General features: G+C 39.0%; 1 protein-coding gene across 1 annotated transcript; it reads right to left on the bottom strand.

Moving 5' to 3' along the window:
* Nucleotides 1-10,197: 10,197 nt before the first annotated feature.
* slc25a28 (solute carrier family 25 member 28) lies at nucleotides 10,198-17,560 on the bottom strand. Its single transcript, XM_030155732.1, has 4 exons — nucleotides 17,025-17,560; nucleotides 13,960-14,188; nucleotides 13,046-13,102; nucleotides 10,198-11,972 (listed from the first exon to the last, which is right to left on the bottom strand). Exons 1-4 carry the CDS (start codon nucleotides 17,364-17,366, stop codon nucleotides 11,404-11,406), a joined length of 1,197 nt encoding a protein of 398 aa, XP_030011592.1. The 5' UTR covers nucleotides 17,367-17,560; the 3' UTR covers nucleotides 10,198-11,403.
* Nucleotides 17,561-17,762: the final 202 nt, after the last annotated feature.

Here is a 17,762-nt window from a genome sequence, read left to right as displayed (position 1 = left end):
GACTGAGATTCATGAAAAACCCACATGTCTGGATTAGAAAAACCACTTGGATCGTCAAATTTAACACAGTGTCTTTATTTATAGCGGTACATAAGACCATTTTAAGCCGTGTTTTCCAGATCAACGCACTGACACCTAGGGAGCTTTTCCTGTCCCAGTTTTGGTCCTATTTTTGGCCCCAGTATTTTATTAAAAATTCGTTAATTTTGGGATGGCTCAGAGCAAGAGTATATATATATATATTTGCATGTATCTGAGGTCATCACTAGGTACATCCTTGGGGAAATATGTTTAAATTTTTCTTTTATTATTGGGTTTAAAAAAGCTGGCACAGTGCCAGGTACCAAAATGAACCCAGTTTCATAGAAGAACCCAAAAGCAAATATTTTTAGGGACTTTTACTTGTTGCACTAAAACCAAGAGAAAAGTTTGTAGTTACTATTATATATATATATATTATGTAATTATTTTACTGGTCTGATTCACTTTAGATCAGGGGTCTCAAACTCATTTTCTTTCAAGGGCCACATTCAGCCTGATTTGATCTCCAGTGGGCCGGACCAGTAAAATAATAACATAATAACCTATAAATAATGGCAACTCCAGATTTTTGTCTTTGTTTTAGTGCAAAAAACCCCATTAAATTATAAAAATACTTACTTTTATAAACTATCCAAACAAAAAAGATGTGAATAACCTGAAAAAACAGAAATTTCTTACGAAAACTAAGTGCAATTTTAACAATATTATGCCCCAACTTATCATTTATATATGTTCATTATGGATGAGATCTACAAAGATGCTAAACACTTAGAAACAGGCAGAAAATTGTTAAAACTGTGCTTAATTTTCTTTAGACATTTCAGGTTGTTCATATTTGTTCAGGTTATTCACAATTTATTGTTACAGGATAGTTTGTAAACGTACATATTTTCATAATTTAATGTTATTTTTTGCTCTAAAAGACAAAAATGTGAAGTTGTCATTATTTATAGTCATAATGTAATATTATTTTTTTCACATCAAACCAAGACGAAAATACGGAGTCATTATTTTTTGTAGGTTATTATGCTATTATCATATTGGTCTGTATGTGGAACCTGAACTAAAATGAGTTCCACAGCCTTGACTGTGGAATTTTTGCACTTTGTAAATTCATTCCACGGGCCGCACTGGAAACTTTGGCGGGCCGCATTTGGTCCCCGGGACGCATGTTTGAGACCCCTGCTTTAGATCATATTAGCCTATATGTGGAACCTGAACTGAAATGACTTTAACAATAATAATAATAATACATTTTATTTATAGGTGCCTTTCAGGACACTCAAGGTCACCATACAAAGTTGTTAAAAATTGTTTAACATCATTGATTGTTAATATCTTCACTGTAATTTTTGCATTTCAGAAAACCATCCCACCCTCTGCATTGGACCCTTTTGCGGGCCGGTTTTGGCTCCCGGGCCATATGTTTGACACCTGTGCTTTTCAAGAAAATAAGAGAGAGTCTAAAAACAAGTAGGTATGAAATGGTATGCTGCACCACTCCAATTACCTGCAGTGTGCTTGCATTTTGTGTAGAATTCTAGATTTTATGCGTTAAATATTTTGGTTGGTATTGTGTTTACATGATGCAAAGTCCTCAAGGAATTTGCATTTAATCAAATTGTAAATAAACTCAGTAGGAGAACCAGCGTGGAGGCAATAGAGCAAGTCTATTTAGCACTTTGTGGTCGATAATGGAAATGTAACAGGATCAGAATCAAAGATAATATCTCAATCCAATGTTATTCTGGGATCGAGTTCTACACTATTCTCGTAAAGAGTACAATCAAAACTATAAATCAAAATTATAGCAGTAATTTTTTAATATCCTGAATTTCCAGATAAAAACGCCAGCTCACTCTGCTTTTTTACCAACTCTTTTTTTTTTTTTTTTTACTTTATTCTCTTCAGTCCTCACTTTGCCTTAAACCTGATGGAGCTGTCCATAGTGGGAGAAACTGCAGCAGCCAAAGGGATTACCGCAACAGCTCTTTTATCCAGCAGCACCACAGAGGAGCGTGAGATCACAGCCTGTAAGTGTTTGTGTGAATTGCAGTGAGCTACACCAAGGGCCTGTAATCACACCTCATCCATTAGCCGCCAGCAGGATGAAATAAAGCTGACATTATGGCGTATAATCTTGTATCACTCACTAATTCATGCTGAGTGGTCCAGTCGTGATTTGGCTTAATATATGGAGAGAGAGGTGACAAGAGAAGCAACAAAAGAGCCATAAATATGTAGATAGGAGAAAGAGTGAGTGAATGAGATAGAGTAGACAAAAGTCCTTAAGGCATGCACATTCCTAAGTACTCATAGAGTGTGTGTACATGCATGTGTGTGTGTGAGAAATACACCCTTCCACAGGTGTTTGCTGTACGTTCTTATGCTCTGACCGAGGCTTAAGTTTCCAAAACACAGGCTTGTACCAATACTCAAGTGAGTGTGTTTCTGTGTAGGCTTTCGTCAACTTGTAAAGGTCTTTCCACCAGCAAATACAGTCACGGAAAAAATTATTAGACCACCTTTGTTTTCTTCAATTTCTTGTTCACATAGCAGTGCATTATGGTAAACTGTGCTCCCTCTGAAGGTAAAACCAGCATATTTTAAAGCACAGGTGTCAAACATGCGGCACATTTCACTTAGGAAGAAAAATCTCCCATTAAACTCTAAAGCAGCGGTGTCAAACTCATTTTAGTTCAGGGGCTATATTCAGCTAAATATGATCTTAAGTAGGCCGGAAAAAGTTGAAATTTAAATTAAAAAACGTAAGAAAATTTAGTGCAATTTTAATAATATTATTCCTCAACTTCTCATTTCTACATGTGCATTATGGATCAGATCTACAAAGACACTAAACACTGAGGAACAGGCAGAAAAATTAGTAAAATTGTGCTGAATTTTCTTTAGATATTTCAGGTTGTTCATATTTGTTCAGGTTATTCACATTTTAGTGTTACAGGATAATTTGTAAATGTAAATATTTTCATAATTTAATGTTATTTTTTGCACTAAAACAAAGAAAAAAAAAAGTTAATTCTAGATTTTTTTTTTTTTTGCTTAATTTAAGATTTTTTTTTTTTACTAAATTGAAGATTTTTTTTGGCTTAATTGAAGATTGTTTTTATTTAAAGGTCCCGTATTATGCTATTTTTCAGTCACGTCATATAGGTCTCAGAAGCCCAAAAACATAGTATTTAAGTTTGTTCGCCCCAAAATCATCCTTTTTTCGGAGTTTCAGCGGTCGAAAAAGTCACTCTCACCAGCCCTCCTCAGAACAGGCTGTTTCTGGGCCTGCTTCCAGGTATGCAAATGAACGCATCTGTCCACACCCACTCCCCCTCCCCTCTCTGGGAGAGGACGCGGCTTACGCTAGCGGTACTACGCGCTGTCTGAAATGCCCCTCTCTCGTCTACAATACACATGTCTCAGACAAAACATCTTTCCAAACACTGGCTTTCTTTGCCTTGAGGCGTGATTGAGCCCCGACGGAAAACGGCGGTGTTGTGTCGGGTTCGTGGACTTGACACGGAAAGACGCCTGCCGCCACTAATGCAGGCAGCTACTAACAAGCTTGATGCTAACTATACTGATGCCAACCACAAAAGGCTCGTGTTCAAAGTAGTTATGTTGAATGTCTCTTGATATTATCAGCTCTTGCATGTTAACGGGGACGCAAACGTTAGCAGCAGTAACCGAGCTATGTTAGCTGCCATGCTAACGTTAGACGTACACATCAACAACCACCAGCTTATCCGTAATGTAGGGTTATGCAGTAAAGATACAAAAAATGATAAGAACTTACATCTCCCACACTTGTACTTGGGTCACGAAGCGTTGGTACTGCGTCCTTCTTGATTCGGAGTCTTTGTGCTAAGCCGGTGTGGCATAAAATACGGACCTTGTAAAATTTGGACCTATTTGGAATTTGCGCATGCGCGAGCGCAGCCTTACCGGATGTCAGGTTCAGGGAGGCTTATGAAGTAAGTACCTTGCGAGTAGAATTGTGCGCTTTTGGGTTGGGTTAGGGGTTAGGGTTAGGGGTTAGGGGTCGCTGAACCCGACATCCGGTAAGGCTGCGCTTGCGCATGCGCAAATTCCAAATAGGTCCAAATTTTACAAGGTCCGTATTTTATCCCACACCGGAGCTGTTTGGGCCCATGTTCAAAAAACACTCGTCCGTGAAATGCCGGGCACACACATACAAGCGTTTGGGAATGTTGTTTGGTACATGACCATCAAAGATAGAATCCAGCCACTTTTTACGGAGAGGCTCGGAAGTGGGGAGCAAAAATAAACTATCGTGTTGGTGTGTGGGGCCAACAACACCACAACTTGCGTGTCTCGCCTTCGCCATGTTTGTTGTCCAAGAGGTACTTTGCCAGGGTGGGGCTCACCTTTTCATGCAGGATGGGGGCACAGTCAGGGGGAGGAGTTAAATCCGCTTATGTCGTCATAAGCGGACCCAACTCAAACTCGGCCGTTTGAGCAGGCATTTTCACAACATGTGGTGTAGCAAGGCAGGGAGGAAACAGACAGTTTCCAAATTCGAACCTCATAATGAGGCTACTGCAACACACACTACTATAAGAAAACTTTCACAAAGTGAGATTTGCATAATACGGGACCTTTAATTGAAGATTTTTTTTTTTTTTGCTTAACTGAAGATTTTTTTATGTAATTGAAGATTTTTTTTTTGGCTTAATTCAAGATTTTTTGCTAAATTTGAGATTTTTTTTGGTCTTAATTCAAGATTTTTTTTACTTAACTGAAGATTTTTTTGGCTTAATTGAAGATTTTTTTTTGGCTTAATTCAAGATTTTTTCCTTAATTCAAGCTAAAATTTTTTTTGCTTAATTCAATTCAAGACTGTGGAATTTTTGCACTTGGCGAAAACATCCCAGGGGCCAAACTGGACCCTTTGGCGGACTGCATTTGGCCCCTGGGCCGCATGTTTGACACCCCTGCTCTAAGGAAATATTGATGCTTATAAACTATATGGACAAAAATACTGGGACACATCATGGCTACAGCTTGTAAGATGTGCTGTTCATGCTGATTTAACACATAAACATCAATATTAATAATCAATAAGATATTTACCACAATATAAAACTAGATTTTGATATTTGTCCTTTTTGTTTTGTATCCCAGACCTCTGTTAGAAAAGAAACACCTGAATTGAATATGTCCCAATACTTTTGTCCATTTGTGTATGAGTTACGCTGTGAGGCTAACAATATGTGTGTCAATGTCACGATACGCACACTGGCCTTGAAAACACTGAAGCAAAGAGTGTGTCAGGCAACAGACAGAGTTACACCCACTGGGCAAACACCTCAGGGAGAAAATGACTGACAGAGTTAAACGGTGTCACACACAACCTACTCTCAGGTTTGTGTATTTAATTTAAATCGACAGTTGTTGTATCATGTTTGTTTGTCTAACAGGAGTAATTGCTGCAGTTAAGTATGAGCTTGAGTCATTATTATAATGATGGAGTTGATTAAAATAATGAGGGTTAAAGTGGTGTTTAATGATCAGATAATCATGTCATCAAGTACAGATCTTTTTTAAGCCGGGTGTTTTTAAGATGTGGTGATACAGTCGCTCTGTATAAATAAAAGTCTGGCGTAGCGACCATGTCTAGTTACACCGACCTAATTTTTGATACTAAATTATTCGGGATGTCCGATAATATTGGCCCACCGATATAATCGGCCCGATATTGGCATAAAAATGTAATATCGGTGAATATCGTTATCGGTTTTTTTGCATATCATTAAAACCAATAAAATAATGCCTTGATTTCGCCGGCATTTACCAACGCGTAAATGAAGCATTGTTTGTAGCTGAAAGAAATGTGCAGTTTTCAAAATTGTACCGTAGAGTTGCCACACTGTAATAGACTCATGGAGGGAGGGAGAGAAAATAAATAAATATGGCATTTTTTCCACAACTTAAGTTGAAGTATGTATTCTTTGCACAGACAGTGTTTACATTTTGAAAGCCTTGTTGCATTTCAGAATGCATCCAATGGGCATCACAGTAAAATTAGGCATGATGTGTTAATTCCATGACAGGAGATATGTGATGTTACCTAAAATTAGTTTAATATCCCACAAATATCGGCAGCAGTATCGGTAGATATCGGAATTGGAAATTAAGCGTTGGACAATATCGGCATATCGGTTTTTGGCAAAAAAGCCAATATCGGACATCCCTATAAATTATATTCACATCAACAACATTTATTTGTAAAATAATGGTATTCATCATAAACTATGGTTGTGACAATGTCTAATTTTTTGGGGGGAAGTTCTGGATATTTGTGTCAAATGGTTATTTTTTTCACTCTGATGATGCACCAGGAGATGTGCAGGTTCTGTTGTTAACATTAATGATTATTGCAGGGAAGTGTACCATCCAGTTTTTAGAACAACATGGCTCTGCAGCTGGCACACTATAAAGCAGGAAGTTTTTTTCCTGCTCTGACACGTCGATTTTACTGTATTAATTGTACATATATGTAAAAAAACAGCATCATCTACCAAGAGAAAGCACTTTTGTCTCGGGTGACGGTCACATGAGCACATACACACATTGACAGACAGTTGGTATGGCCTGATAACATTCTTGCTGTCATTCTCTCCCATGTGCCATAGTTTTACCACTCATGATAAGGCTGTCATCGTTAGATCAGCATCACCTGACACACTGAAGCTCTGAAGTTGGTTTAGCAGCAGTAAAGAAAACACACAGTCATGCAAAATTTTAACAGGCCACACATAATATAGACTAGCACACAGAGATGGTATGAGAGCAAGCCAGAAACGGTTCATTAACACTCTGTTTGAACAGGTGTCTGTCTGACAAGCATGGGTATGACTGTGTTTGGAAATGTACGGGTCTGAATCTACATGTATAGATGCAGAGGCCGAGGTGCACACATGTCACTCCACACTAGTCACTGTGTTTAAACCAATGAACCGACTTTCCCAAAAATGATGTATCATCCAATTTTCACCAAGAATTTTAGAGTTTATGTAGTTGTATTCCTTGGGTAAACAACAGTCCTAACAGTCTTTTTTTCCCCTTTTGTGCAAAAGTAAAGCAGTTTTCTTAGTTCTTTATACTTCCCTGGTTTCCATTATTACCTCCACCAGGAGGTATTGTGATCACTTTGCTTTGTGTGCGTGTTTGTTTGTTAGCAAGATAACTCAAAAAGTTATGGATGGATTTTCATGAAATTTTCAGGACACGTTGATACTTGCACAAGGAAGAAATGATTAAATTTTGGTGGTGACTGGGGGGGCGTTGGTCCAATTAGAAGGAGGAGTGGACTCACATCATGAACACAAATGAAGGAAATGAACAAAATGCACAAAAATGAAGAAAATATAAAAATTGAATGAACACAAATGAAGAAAATAATGAAGAAACTGCACAAAAATGAAGAAAATATAAAAACTGAATGAACACAAATGAAGAAAATAATGAACAAAATGCACAAAAATGAAGAAAATATAAAAAATTAAATGAACACAAATGAAGGAAATAATGAACAAAATACACAAAAATGAAGAAAATGCAAAAATAAAATGAACACAAATGAAGAAAATAATGAACAAAATGCACAAAAATGAAGAAAATATAAAAATTAAATGAACACAAATGAAGGAAATAATGAACAAAATGCACAAAAATGAAGAAAATATAAAAATTAAATGAACATGAAGGAAATAATGAACAAAATGCACAAAAATGAAGAAAATGCAAAAATAAAATGAACACAAATGAAGAAAATAATGAACAAAATGCACAAAAATGAAGAAAATATAAAAATTAAATGAACACAAATGAAGAAAATAATGAACAAAATGCACAAAAATGAAGAAAATGCAAAAATAAAATGAAAACAAATGAAGAAAATAATAAACAAAATGCACAAAAATGAAGAAAATATAAATATTGAACAAAATTAAGAAAAAGGAATATAAAAACACAATGAAGAAAAATTAAGAAAATAATGAAGAAAATGAAGAAAAATAAAGAAAATATAAAAACAAAATGCACAAAAAGGAAGAAAATATTGAACAAAAAGAACAATAATGAATATAAAACAAAATGAAGAAAAATGAAGAAAATATAAAAACAAAATGAAGAAAAATGAAGACTAGAAGCACTCGGAGAGCGCAGACCTCCGCCAAGGCTGATCAGTGGCCCCCCACGTGGGCCCCCCCACGCCAAGGAGGTTATGTTTTTGCCAGGGTTTGTTTGTCTGTCTGTCTGTTTGTCTGTCCGTTAGTGTGCAACATAACTCAAAAAGTTATGGACAGATTTTGATGAAATTTTATGGTCTGCGCCCCCCCCCGTGGGCCCCCCCCACCCCCGATCACCACCAAAATTTAATCATTTCTTCCTTATCCCATTTCCAACAAACCCTGGAAATTTCATCAAAATCTGTCCATAACTTTTTGAGTTATGTTGCACACTAACGGACAGACAAACAGACAAACAAACAAACCCTGGCAAAAACATAACCTCCTTGGCGGAGGTAAAAATGAAGAAAAATTAAGAAAATAATGAAGAAAAATGAAGAAAATAATGAACAAAATGAAGAAAAATGAAGAAAATATAAACATAAAATGAAGAAAATATAAACACAAAATGAAGGGGGGTGGGGTGGGGGGGGCAGATCTCTCTTGGCGGAGGTCTGTGCTCTCCGAGTGCTTTTCTTGTTCATCTATGTAAACACTGATATATTAAAGACGTACCCCACCTTTTATTTTTAGACCTGCTCATCAAAACGTACCATATAATGCATTACTTACTGATTTCTAAAGCTTCAGTCATCTAGTGTTTGAATGCAGGTTACATGTTTGCAAGTTAAAAAAGTTGTGTTTTCAGTCTTGAGGGTCAAAGTTGAAATCTGCACCTGGGTTCAAGACTAAACAACTGTACCTGCTTCTAAGTGAAAATAAATACCTGCAAACACACACGTATTCCCGGTTCTACAGCTGTAGCTCAAGGCTTCGTGTCCTTTTCATCTACCCGATTCCCTGGTTAAGGAATGCAAAATTTCATTAACCCTTTATCGGGCAAGTGACTATTTTTGGTCATTTCCGCACACATTACAAGATAGTGACAGAAACAGTTACAGTGAAGAAACAGTCTCAGGTCAGATGTGGTCTACAGGATCTGCAAGGACCACCTCTGCATGAACAGTGAGTGTAACTGCTTTGTTAGGTATCATGAAGTAATCCTACTATATAATGCACGTTTTGTGTCCGTCCGTCCAATCGATGTCCCGATGTTGCAGCACAGGAGGGCGTTCGTACGGGTTTTCCTCAGCCTTCACAGGCCCGATCGCCGCCAAACTCGCCAAATGAATAGAAACATTACCTGACTATCCACTAGGCACAATTTTATGTCTGCATTCAAATGTTGTGAGGTATGCTGGGCGATTTTAGCCTCTCATGCTATCATACAATGGCACCACGGGTACAATGCCGCTAGCGGTACTAGTAGTAGTAGTAGTAGTAGTAGTAGTAGTAGTAGTTTATTTCGAGCATATAGAATCATCAGATAACAAAGAATCATACAATATGGTCAAAAAAATAAATAATACAGTTTTTTTGCGCTCAAAAAGGGGTGGGAAGAAGTATAACGTATTGACTCCCACCCCCTTTTAACAAACTAATAATCAAACTAGATCCACTTCCTTTGCTTTAACACACATTTTCCTCTGTATATTTTTTACAATAACACAAAACATCCATACAATCTACTAATGTACTAATGTAAGGAATAATGTTCAAACGAATAATGCGGATGTTAGGTGTCTGGATCAGCACTTATGTTGGTCTAATGTTCTAAAATACATGAGTTTTTCTTGTATTTTTATATATACTTCTTGGATTTTTAATTTTTTCGCCACTTATGGACAAGGAACTAAATACAGTAATTTCATTGACCTTGATTTACTACATCATAAAAGTTTTTGAAAAATTTCTGGAAAGTAATAGTCTAGTTTTGTCCTCCAATAACACTAAGACTGAAATTTTCTGAGTGCCTTATAAAGGGTTCAGGACTTTTCTGATGAGGGAGATCTAACATTGCATGTAAATACACGGAAGAAATAAATCAAATAAAAACTCTTTATGAGCAGTGTGTAAAGATCAACTGCCCAGAATTTATTCAGCGAGTGCAATTCAGTGTCAGAAACAATCAGACATCAATCAATAAGAACGACAGCTTCCATTTTCTGTGTTTGGTACTTTAACAAGGGTACAGATCAATTCTTGCTCAATTTATAAGTCTTACAGGCATGGATGGAACACAATAGTTGCTATTAAGCACATCTTTGGAAACTCAGTAGTTCACAAGAAAGTGTCGAGCTGAAAACTGCAGTTAAAGAACAGGAAGGCTGAATGCTGCCCTGGACTGCTTCTTTAAATCACAGGCATTAATGGTGAATAGTGAAATAACCAAGGGTTTAAATAAACAGATATGTTTGAAGGTCATAAATCCAGTAACTCTCAATATTTTAGAAACACAAATTTTAGGTATATTAGGTCAACAACAAACTGGCCTTTTGAGATTCACATCATGATAATAGCTTGTCAATACCGGAACTAAAAAACAGGAGAAAATGCTTAATTGTATTTCTTCAACGTCAGCAGCCAAAAAAAAGAAATACCGATGTTTGATCTAATGTGTTAATCTGCAAACTGTATTGTTAAACATTCACAGCTATTTGAGTAGGAATCTGGCTACCAGTCTACAGTTACAAATATGAGTCTTATAGCCATGGTCAGTTATAGATAATGCTGCTGGAACACATCAAAAACCTTGCTAATTTCTTAACATGGAGAGGAATCTGGATGAGTTATTTTTATTCTGAATGCAAACTCAATGTTGTTGCAAACTATAAAAAAAAAAGCAAAACAAAAAAAATGTTATTCCAGGACAGCAGACATTACTACAAGGACAGAGTTAACGAACACCACTGCCCTCTGCTGATTAAATTTACAACTTCAAACTTGTGCGTTCTTCACATTTATTCCCATTTGGGATAAATGTAATGGTCACTAGAATGCCTTAAAAAGAAAAACACCAGAAAACCTACTTCTAAAATTACTGTGACGATGTTTTCTCCTACATGAGAGAAACAACGTAACTCAAACCATGACTAGCCTTGAAATAGTGGAGCAGGAATACACTCAAGCAGCTTATGAAGATGTCTTTCTTATCTGCTATGTCTGACAGCGATGGGGCAGCTGAGGTGGATATATTAGAAGATTCTATGTGCGTGTTGACTTTTCCTCACAGGGAGGGGAGATAAGACCACAGAGACATCTATGTCTCTGCCTCCAGATGCTGTGTTCGCCTCTTGTTGTGCTGGTGCTTGGTGAGTCCGTACTTGAAGAACTCGTAGACTGACCAGCTGATGGCTGTCGAGGGCATCTGGTAGATGACTCGCGCCTGTACGCCCTTGAAGAAGCCCTGCAGGCCGCCCAGCCTGTAAACTGTCCGGAAGGCGTGGGCCAAGCCTGAGATGTGTCTGTGAGCTCCTTGGCCTTGACCGGGCCCTTGGCCAGAGGACAGGGAGCTGAGGGCCATAGACTCCTGGGTGTTGAGTAGGGTCTTGCACACATCCAGAGGTGTGGTGGCTGCAGCTGCGATGGCCCCGGCCATAGCTCCAGAAAACATGTGGGAGGAGGGATTGTACTGTCTGTGGGGGTTGAGCAGCTCCTGAAGGTACTCGTATGTCATGAAGTGGAGCGCCTGGAAGGGCACGTTCATGGTGAGCTGGGTGGTGTAGCTGCGGTAGAATGCCGCAGGGCCCTCTTTCTGCCATACTGCGCGTACACAGTCCAACACGCCACGGTAGGGCGAATTATACATCTGCATGCGTTGCTTCACAACTGGGGACAAATGGGTAGATGTAAGTTGAGGGGATGAAAGTATACACAAAAGCAAGAAGCTGTACCTCACAAAAAAAAGTTATAATCGTATCAATACGATTAGTTACCAAATAATCCACCACACTGTGCCTTTCTCTATAAAGCCAGTAAGTGGTTTGGTAGTGGTGGACACACACGTCATAAGTTTTGCATCCATGATTCCTTTGGTTACAGGAAAATATTGTGGTTCTGTATCAACTATTAGATACAGGCAGTAAAAGCAATTTGATTAGGTCTGGTCTTTTCTATACTAAACCAAACACCACCAGTCTTCAAGTCTACAATACCTAGAAATGTATTTTGCGGACCACTTAATCCTTCTTTAGGGTCCTATCCCAGCTTACATCAGGCAAAGGTGAGGTACACCCTGAATGTATAACCAGTTCATTGCAGGGCTAACAACATACAACCATTCAATCTCAATGGGTGATTTAGTGACCAATTAGCCTATTAAGATGCAAGGGAAAGAATGCCTGTTGAGAAAAAACACAAACATGGGAGAACATTTAAACTCCAGACAAAGAGGTCCCCTGCTGGCCATCACTGGAATCAAACCCAGGATCTTCTTAATGTGAGGCTACAATGCTCACCACCACACCCCTCTGCATTTGTATTTGTATCTTTTCATTCAGAAATGTCAGCATTATATACATCACATCTGTACTTTGCAGAATTTACACTGGCAACATTTTCCCTGGTGGCTAGGTTACAAAAAAAAACTGAATTTGAACCTACAGTCAAACACATGCAGTCAAAGATGTAGTATTTGCTTTAAACCCATTTGTTCAAACAGCTGCATCCTATTCAACAGCTGCACAAGATGACTCTGACCAGTGTCCTTCTACTGACATGTCTGGGCAGGTGGACAACAGGCAGCTGTGAAAGTCAATATGTGAGACTGTAGGGATGGTTGGCCCAGGCGTGGCACCTGTAAGATTCTTGACTTCAAAGTACTGTAAACTTATCTTCTGACACAATATGTAACACATCCTGATTTTCTGCAGTACACTTTATCATAATATGAAGTGCTTTACCTTCAGCTGGGTTCATGATTGCATCATGAAGCAGAGTGGCCACGCATCCAGCCGCTCCTAAAACAAACATACCTCTAAAATTAATACATGTTGAGATCATTATGAAAACTATATTAGAACAGAAGAAGCCACAGTGAATAGGCAGAGAATGAGAAATAATTTTAAAGAACATAGTAATACTTTCATCTACACTGCCTTATTTCTTGTAAATACAACAGTAAAAATTATAAAAAAGAATAATAAAATGCTGTATTTTCAGCATGTTGCACAGGTGTCACCTGCAGATCTTTCATGATTGCTTTTTAATGGCCAAACCTGAGTAAAGAGAGACACCTAGTGGACATGGTAACTTATTGCTCTTGAGATTCTAATCAAACCTGCGGGTCTAAAAGGTAGAGACCAACAGAGGAGAGCAGAAGAGATGGGGGAAAGAGGACTTACCCAGCCTCCCACTAAACTGGAAAAGAGGGAAGAGAAAGAGTGGGGAGAACACGGAATAAGGAAAAGGTTGACATTCAGAACAAGGTTTCCAAGATGAATATCGGTTGAATGTCCTATATTGAAACCCAGGTCACCCTGCTGAACTTGAAAGACATAAATCTGTATATGAGCCTGGCACTTTGTTACTGTGCGCAACTCTGCTTATGAAAAGGCCCTATCTGATTTGATGACCTGCCAGGGGTTTGTAGAACTGGCCAGGCTGTTCTATATATGGATTAAGCTGAATCAGCAGCTCCACTGAGATCACACTGAGGGTACATAGCAATGGGCAACTTGGGTCAAGTCAGGACTCTGCCTTATATATTCACTTGCTATACTGAAGTGGTATAGTTAGTTAGTTAGATGGTCACACACAATCTGCACAGCTACGGCATGTCACAATTTACGTGTGTGTATATGTATGTTTATGGTACCATTAGCCAAATGACTGTTAGCCCCTGGGTGAATGACATCACTAAGAGTCTTTTTGAGTTTCTCATAGCTGGCAAAATAGAGCGCGTGAGCAGGTCCCGCCCCAACAGCGGTCGCATTCAGCCCTCTCATCGGTCGCCAGACTCCCTCTGTGGCTACAATTCGCCGAAGAGCATCCATTACGTTTCTGTAGCGAGCGGCGGGGTCAGGCTGGAGGCTCTGCATGCGTGTCTGGAAAAGAGGAAAGGGCGGAATGTAGCAAAAATTTTAAGTCAACACTGATTTCCAGTTGTACCCTGCAAAGAATGTAAACATAGAGTTAGAATGAGGTGTAAGTTTTGTGTTAATGTCGCTGAATTTCACGTGGATATGACATGAATTTAAAGACACTTCTGCAGTTTGTAGCAAAGAATAACACAACAATGAATGGAAGAGTGTGAATAAAGGCAAATAAGGGAAATGAGGTGTTTGACATTGTGTGTGGTGTTTTGTACATGCATAATTGAATAGACGGAAGTGTGGAGTTACAAGCTCCAAGGTCACAAGGGGACATAAGCTGACTTCCTGTAAGCCTCTTTATGCACTTACCCTAAAGCACACCTTTCTCTCTTGCCATTGAGACTCCCATATTCATAAATAGCACATACAAATGCCATGATATACCAATATTACTTACACAAGTGAGACAGCCATGTTCCGCCCACCTGCCATTTTAGAATTATTACTGAGAGTTGCCTGGAAACTATGCGAGCGCGTCCGTCTCTGAGAAACTAGCAACGACATAATCCCTGAATACCAAACTTCCAGCTGAACGGACTAATTTACACCCTACTGTGTTTGTGCATGTAGTGGTCTAGCAGAGAATAAACATGGCCTAAAGTCACTCGATAGTACAGCTGTGGAATGCTGGGCTTAAAGAGAACTTGCAAACAGTGGTATGGGAATATGCATCAAGTTACTTCATGCCTGGCACATAAACCTATAAAGCATCTCAGTGCACGGGATGTTCTATAACCTTGGATGCACTAAGGTCTTATAGTTGTGAACTTGCTGTGTTTATAATCTATCTGCAGTTTTGGAAATGATTATTAGACAGATGTGATCTTGATCTTAATGGAGCCACACTGCATTTTCTTCTGGCGTTTGCAATAAACACTTGCTTTACCGATTCCTCTTAGAAGTCTTTTAACAGTGACTCTCTCAGTGTTGTCCTTTATAAATAGTTATTTAGAGATTTTATATTAGTTTGAATGGCCTGAGGTGTATATAGGACACTGACAGAAATAATTAAGCTGTTCCAAAAATGTTCACTGTAAAACCTGGAAACGCTACTATTAAATTATTGTGTTTTTATATGTAATGCATGATTTTTTTGGTCATACTTACTGCTTTATTTACTTGCATCAATGAATATCAAACAAAATGATTAGTGCTGAGATATTGTTACATTGAATTTCTACAGAAAAATCACAGGTAATCTAAATATTATTTCCAAAACCATACTTATCTATTTCCCAAGTGCAAGCTATGACCTTTGTACCTAATGTAAACACTGTGTCCACTACTCTTTTTCAGAGAAACTCTGCAGACATTTTGGTATCTCTTCAAATTCCATTCCGCTGCACTGTGTGGTGTACACACTGCAACACGCTTTCTTAATCCGCAGCCATTTGCTACAATTGAGCACACCAGCCTTTTCCCAAACTATAATTACAGCCTAAATTATAAGCTAATCACACAGAAGAAAAAAAAAAAAAAAGACTGCATTTGTGTACAGGAAAAACATGGGGATGAGCTGTTAAGATATGTAAGTGTGTGTGCCGTTTATGGAAAAAGAAAGGAATTTCTTGGATGAAGCCGGCGTGTTTCTCAATTTTCCCAAATCCATCTGCATATTTATTTTGTGGTCATTGATGTGGAGCTGCAGACTTTATTTTGCTGAGTCACAATGGCCCAAATCTCTTCCAGTTTGCACAGTGCGATGCTGAGAAGCAGTGGTGGCATATTAGAAGTGCTAGAGATGTAGAGGTTGTGTAAACATTATTCTTGTCTGAATTGAAACATACGAAGGCTACAGGTGTACGAGACAGTAATGAAGCGCGGGTGTATGAGCAGCTTTTCAGCCTGACACAAACAGCTGACTAAAGTGAGGATATTGTCACTTCTCTTATCTCTTTGGCCTTGTGTCTGTGTTATACAATGATCACCTTTGAGTGATCACCCTTAAGGGGCAATAAGTCACACTATCATATCAACGTTAAGTAATACCTCAGAAATAACATAAAAACACATGATTATCTTTGACCCAGTGAAGGTGCATGACTCACATGTGATAAGAAAAAAATACTTTACACAAAATTAGTAATAGTTTATGCAGCTGAAGGCCTGTTGCTCTAACAGACTACATGGTATTGTTGTGCTGAAGTAGTTACAAATGCACCACAGTGGAAACAGCAGGGGCAAATTGTCTCAAAACTGCAGTGTAGTTCATTTCTATGTGGCTGGTAATAATAGTGGCAGACAGAATGCAAGGTACTAGAAACAACATTCAACCTGTGCCTTGAGTTTTGTCAACAGACAGTAAAGCTCCCAGAAATCCTTAAATCAAGTTTCAGCAGTTTTTACAGTCCTATTTAACCACAGTGGTATTATTATGTGAAATTTTCCAATTTAACTACATATAAACATATTATGGGACTATAGTTACACTTGGGGCGTTGACAGATACATATTCAAGCTAATTATCTTAAGTAGTTTTGCACTAAGCGGCCACGTGGCTTCTTGTTTTTGACCCTGCTTGAGGTTAGCATAATAATTAACCAGCAGTAAGAGGCGTTGTTGTCCTACTAGCAGGCTAACTAGTTAGCTAGTGTGGCTGGGAAATGACTGAGCTGACCTTGTCCACAGAAACGTCAGCTCTGCAGCGTGTTTAGGTTAGCCAGCAAGCTAGCATGCTATGCTAACAAACACATTAGCTTCAACCTAAACACAACAGACAGCAATCAGTGAAAGCACACACTGAGACCACGTAAAAAGTTCATTTTGTTTAGCCACTGAGCTATGCTACCTTGACACAGTCGATGGGAAACATAAGGCAGTGCTCCATAATCCCGGCCACGGCTCCAGCCAACATGTGAGTGCTAGTGGAAGCTCCTTGTGGCAAACCCTCATAGTCTGGTTCAGAGTCCTCAGTCTGATCTTGTGCACAACGTGTAAACTCAACAGTCTGGATTTCACTCTCGCCTCCGATCCTGGGTGTCAGACTCCCCACAATACTTTCCGAAACTCCCCAGAATCTCCCCCCGAGCCAACGAACTTCTGCCCCAGCAGAGGCACCAGCAACCCCCGGATCATTGCCTGTAGTCTCCGCTGTCATCCGACGCTTCCTCACAAATCCATCTGCTTCCATGAGAAATACGGTTATATGTTAAGTCTCAAAGCGCACAGGCACGGCGTCTTGCGGGTGATACGTGTGTATAAAGTTTTACATTCCTTTTTGGATGAATTCACTGCTCCGTGCCTGTTACTCCATCTCCTCCCCGCCTCTCGTCTCCCTGCTGGGGCTCAACACGAGAGGCCGAGGCGGACAAACACACGACCAGCCCCACCGCAGGCCGCGACCAGGAAGTAGGCTCTGATTGGCTAAAACAGCCAAGACCTACTGATGCTATTGGATGATCGACACGTCAATCATCAGTTCATTTTGGTGAAGACTTCAAATCCTTGACATGTTGCACCTTCAGTGTCAGTGGAGGAATGAAATTACGAAGATTAACCCTTTTATGCATGAATTATGAGAACTTTA

This window comes from Sphaeramia orbicularis, chromosome 15, assembly GCF_902148855.1.
Source record: "Sphaeramia orbicularis chromosome 15, fSphaOr1.1, whole genome shotgun sequence".
NCBI lineage: Eukaryota > Metazoa > Chordata > Actinopteri > Kurtiformes > Apogonidae > Sphaeramia > Sphaeramia orbicularis.
This window is presented reverse-complemented; position numbering and strand designations above follow the sequence as displayed.

Bases quoted from the DNA above. Each gene is read 5' to 3' on its own strand.
- slc25a28 (XM_030155732.1), bottom strand. From the start codon at position 17,366: ATGGAAGCAGATGGATTTGTGAGGAAGCGTCGGATGACAGCGGAGACT. The intron at 13,103-13,959 runs GTACCATAAACA...TGTTTGTTTTAG, and splicing joins TAACAGTCATTTGGCTAATG to GAGCGGCTGGATGCGTGGCC. The intron at 11,973-13,045 runs GTAAAGCACTTC...ATTTGTCCCCAG, and splicing joins AATCATGAACCCAGCTGAAG to TTGTGAAGCAACGCATGCAG.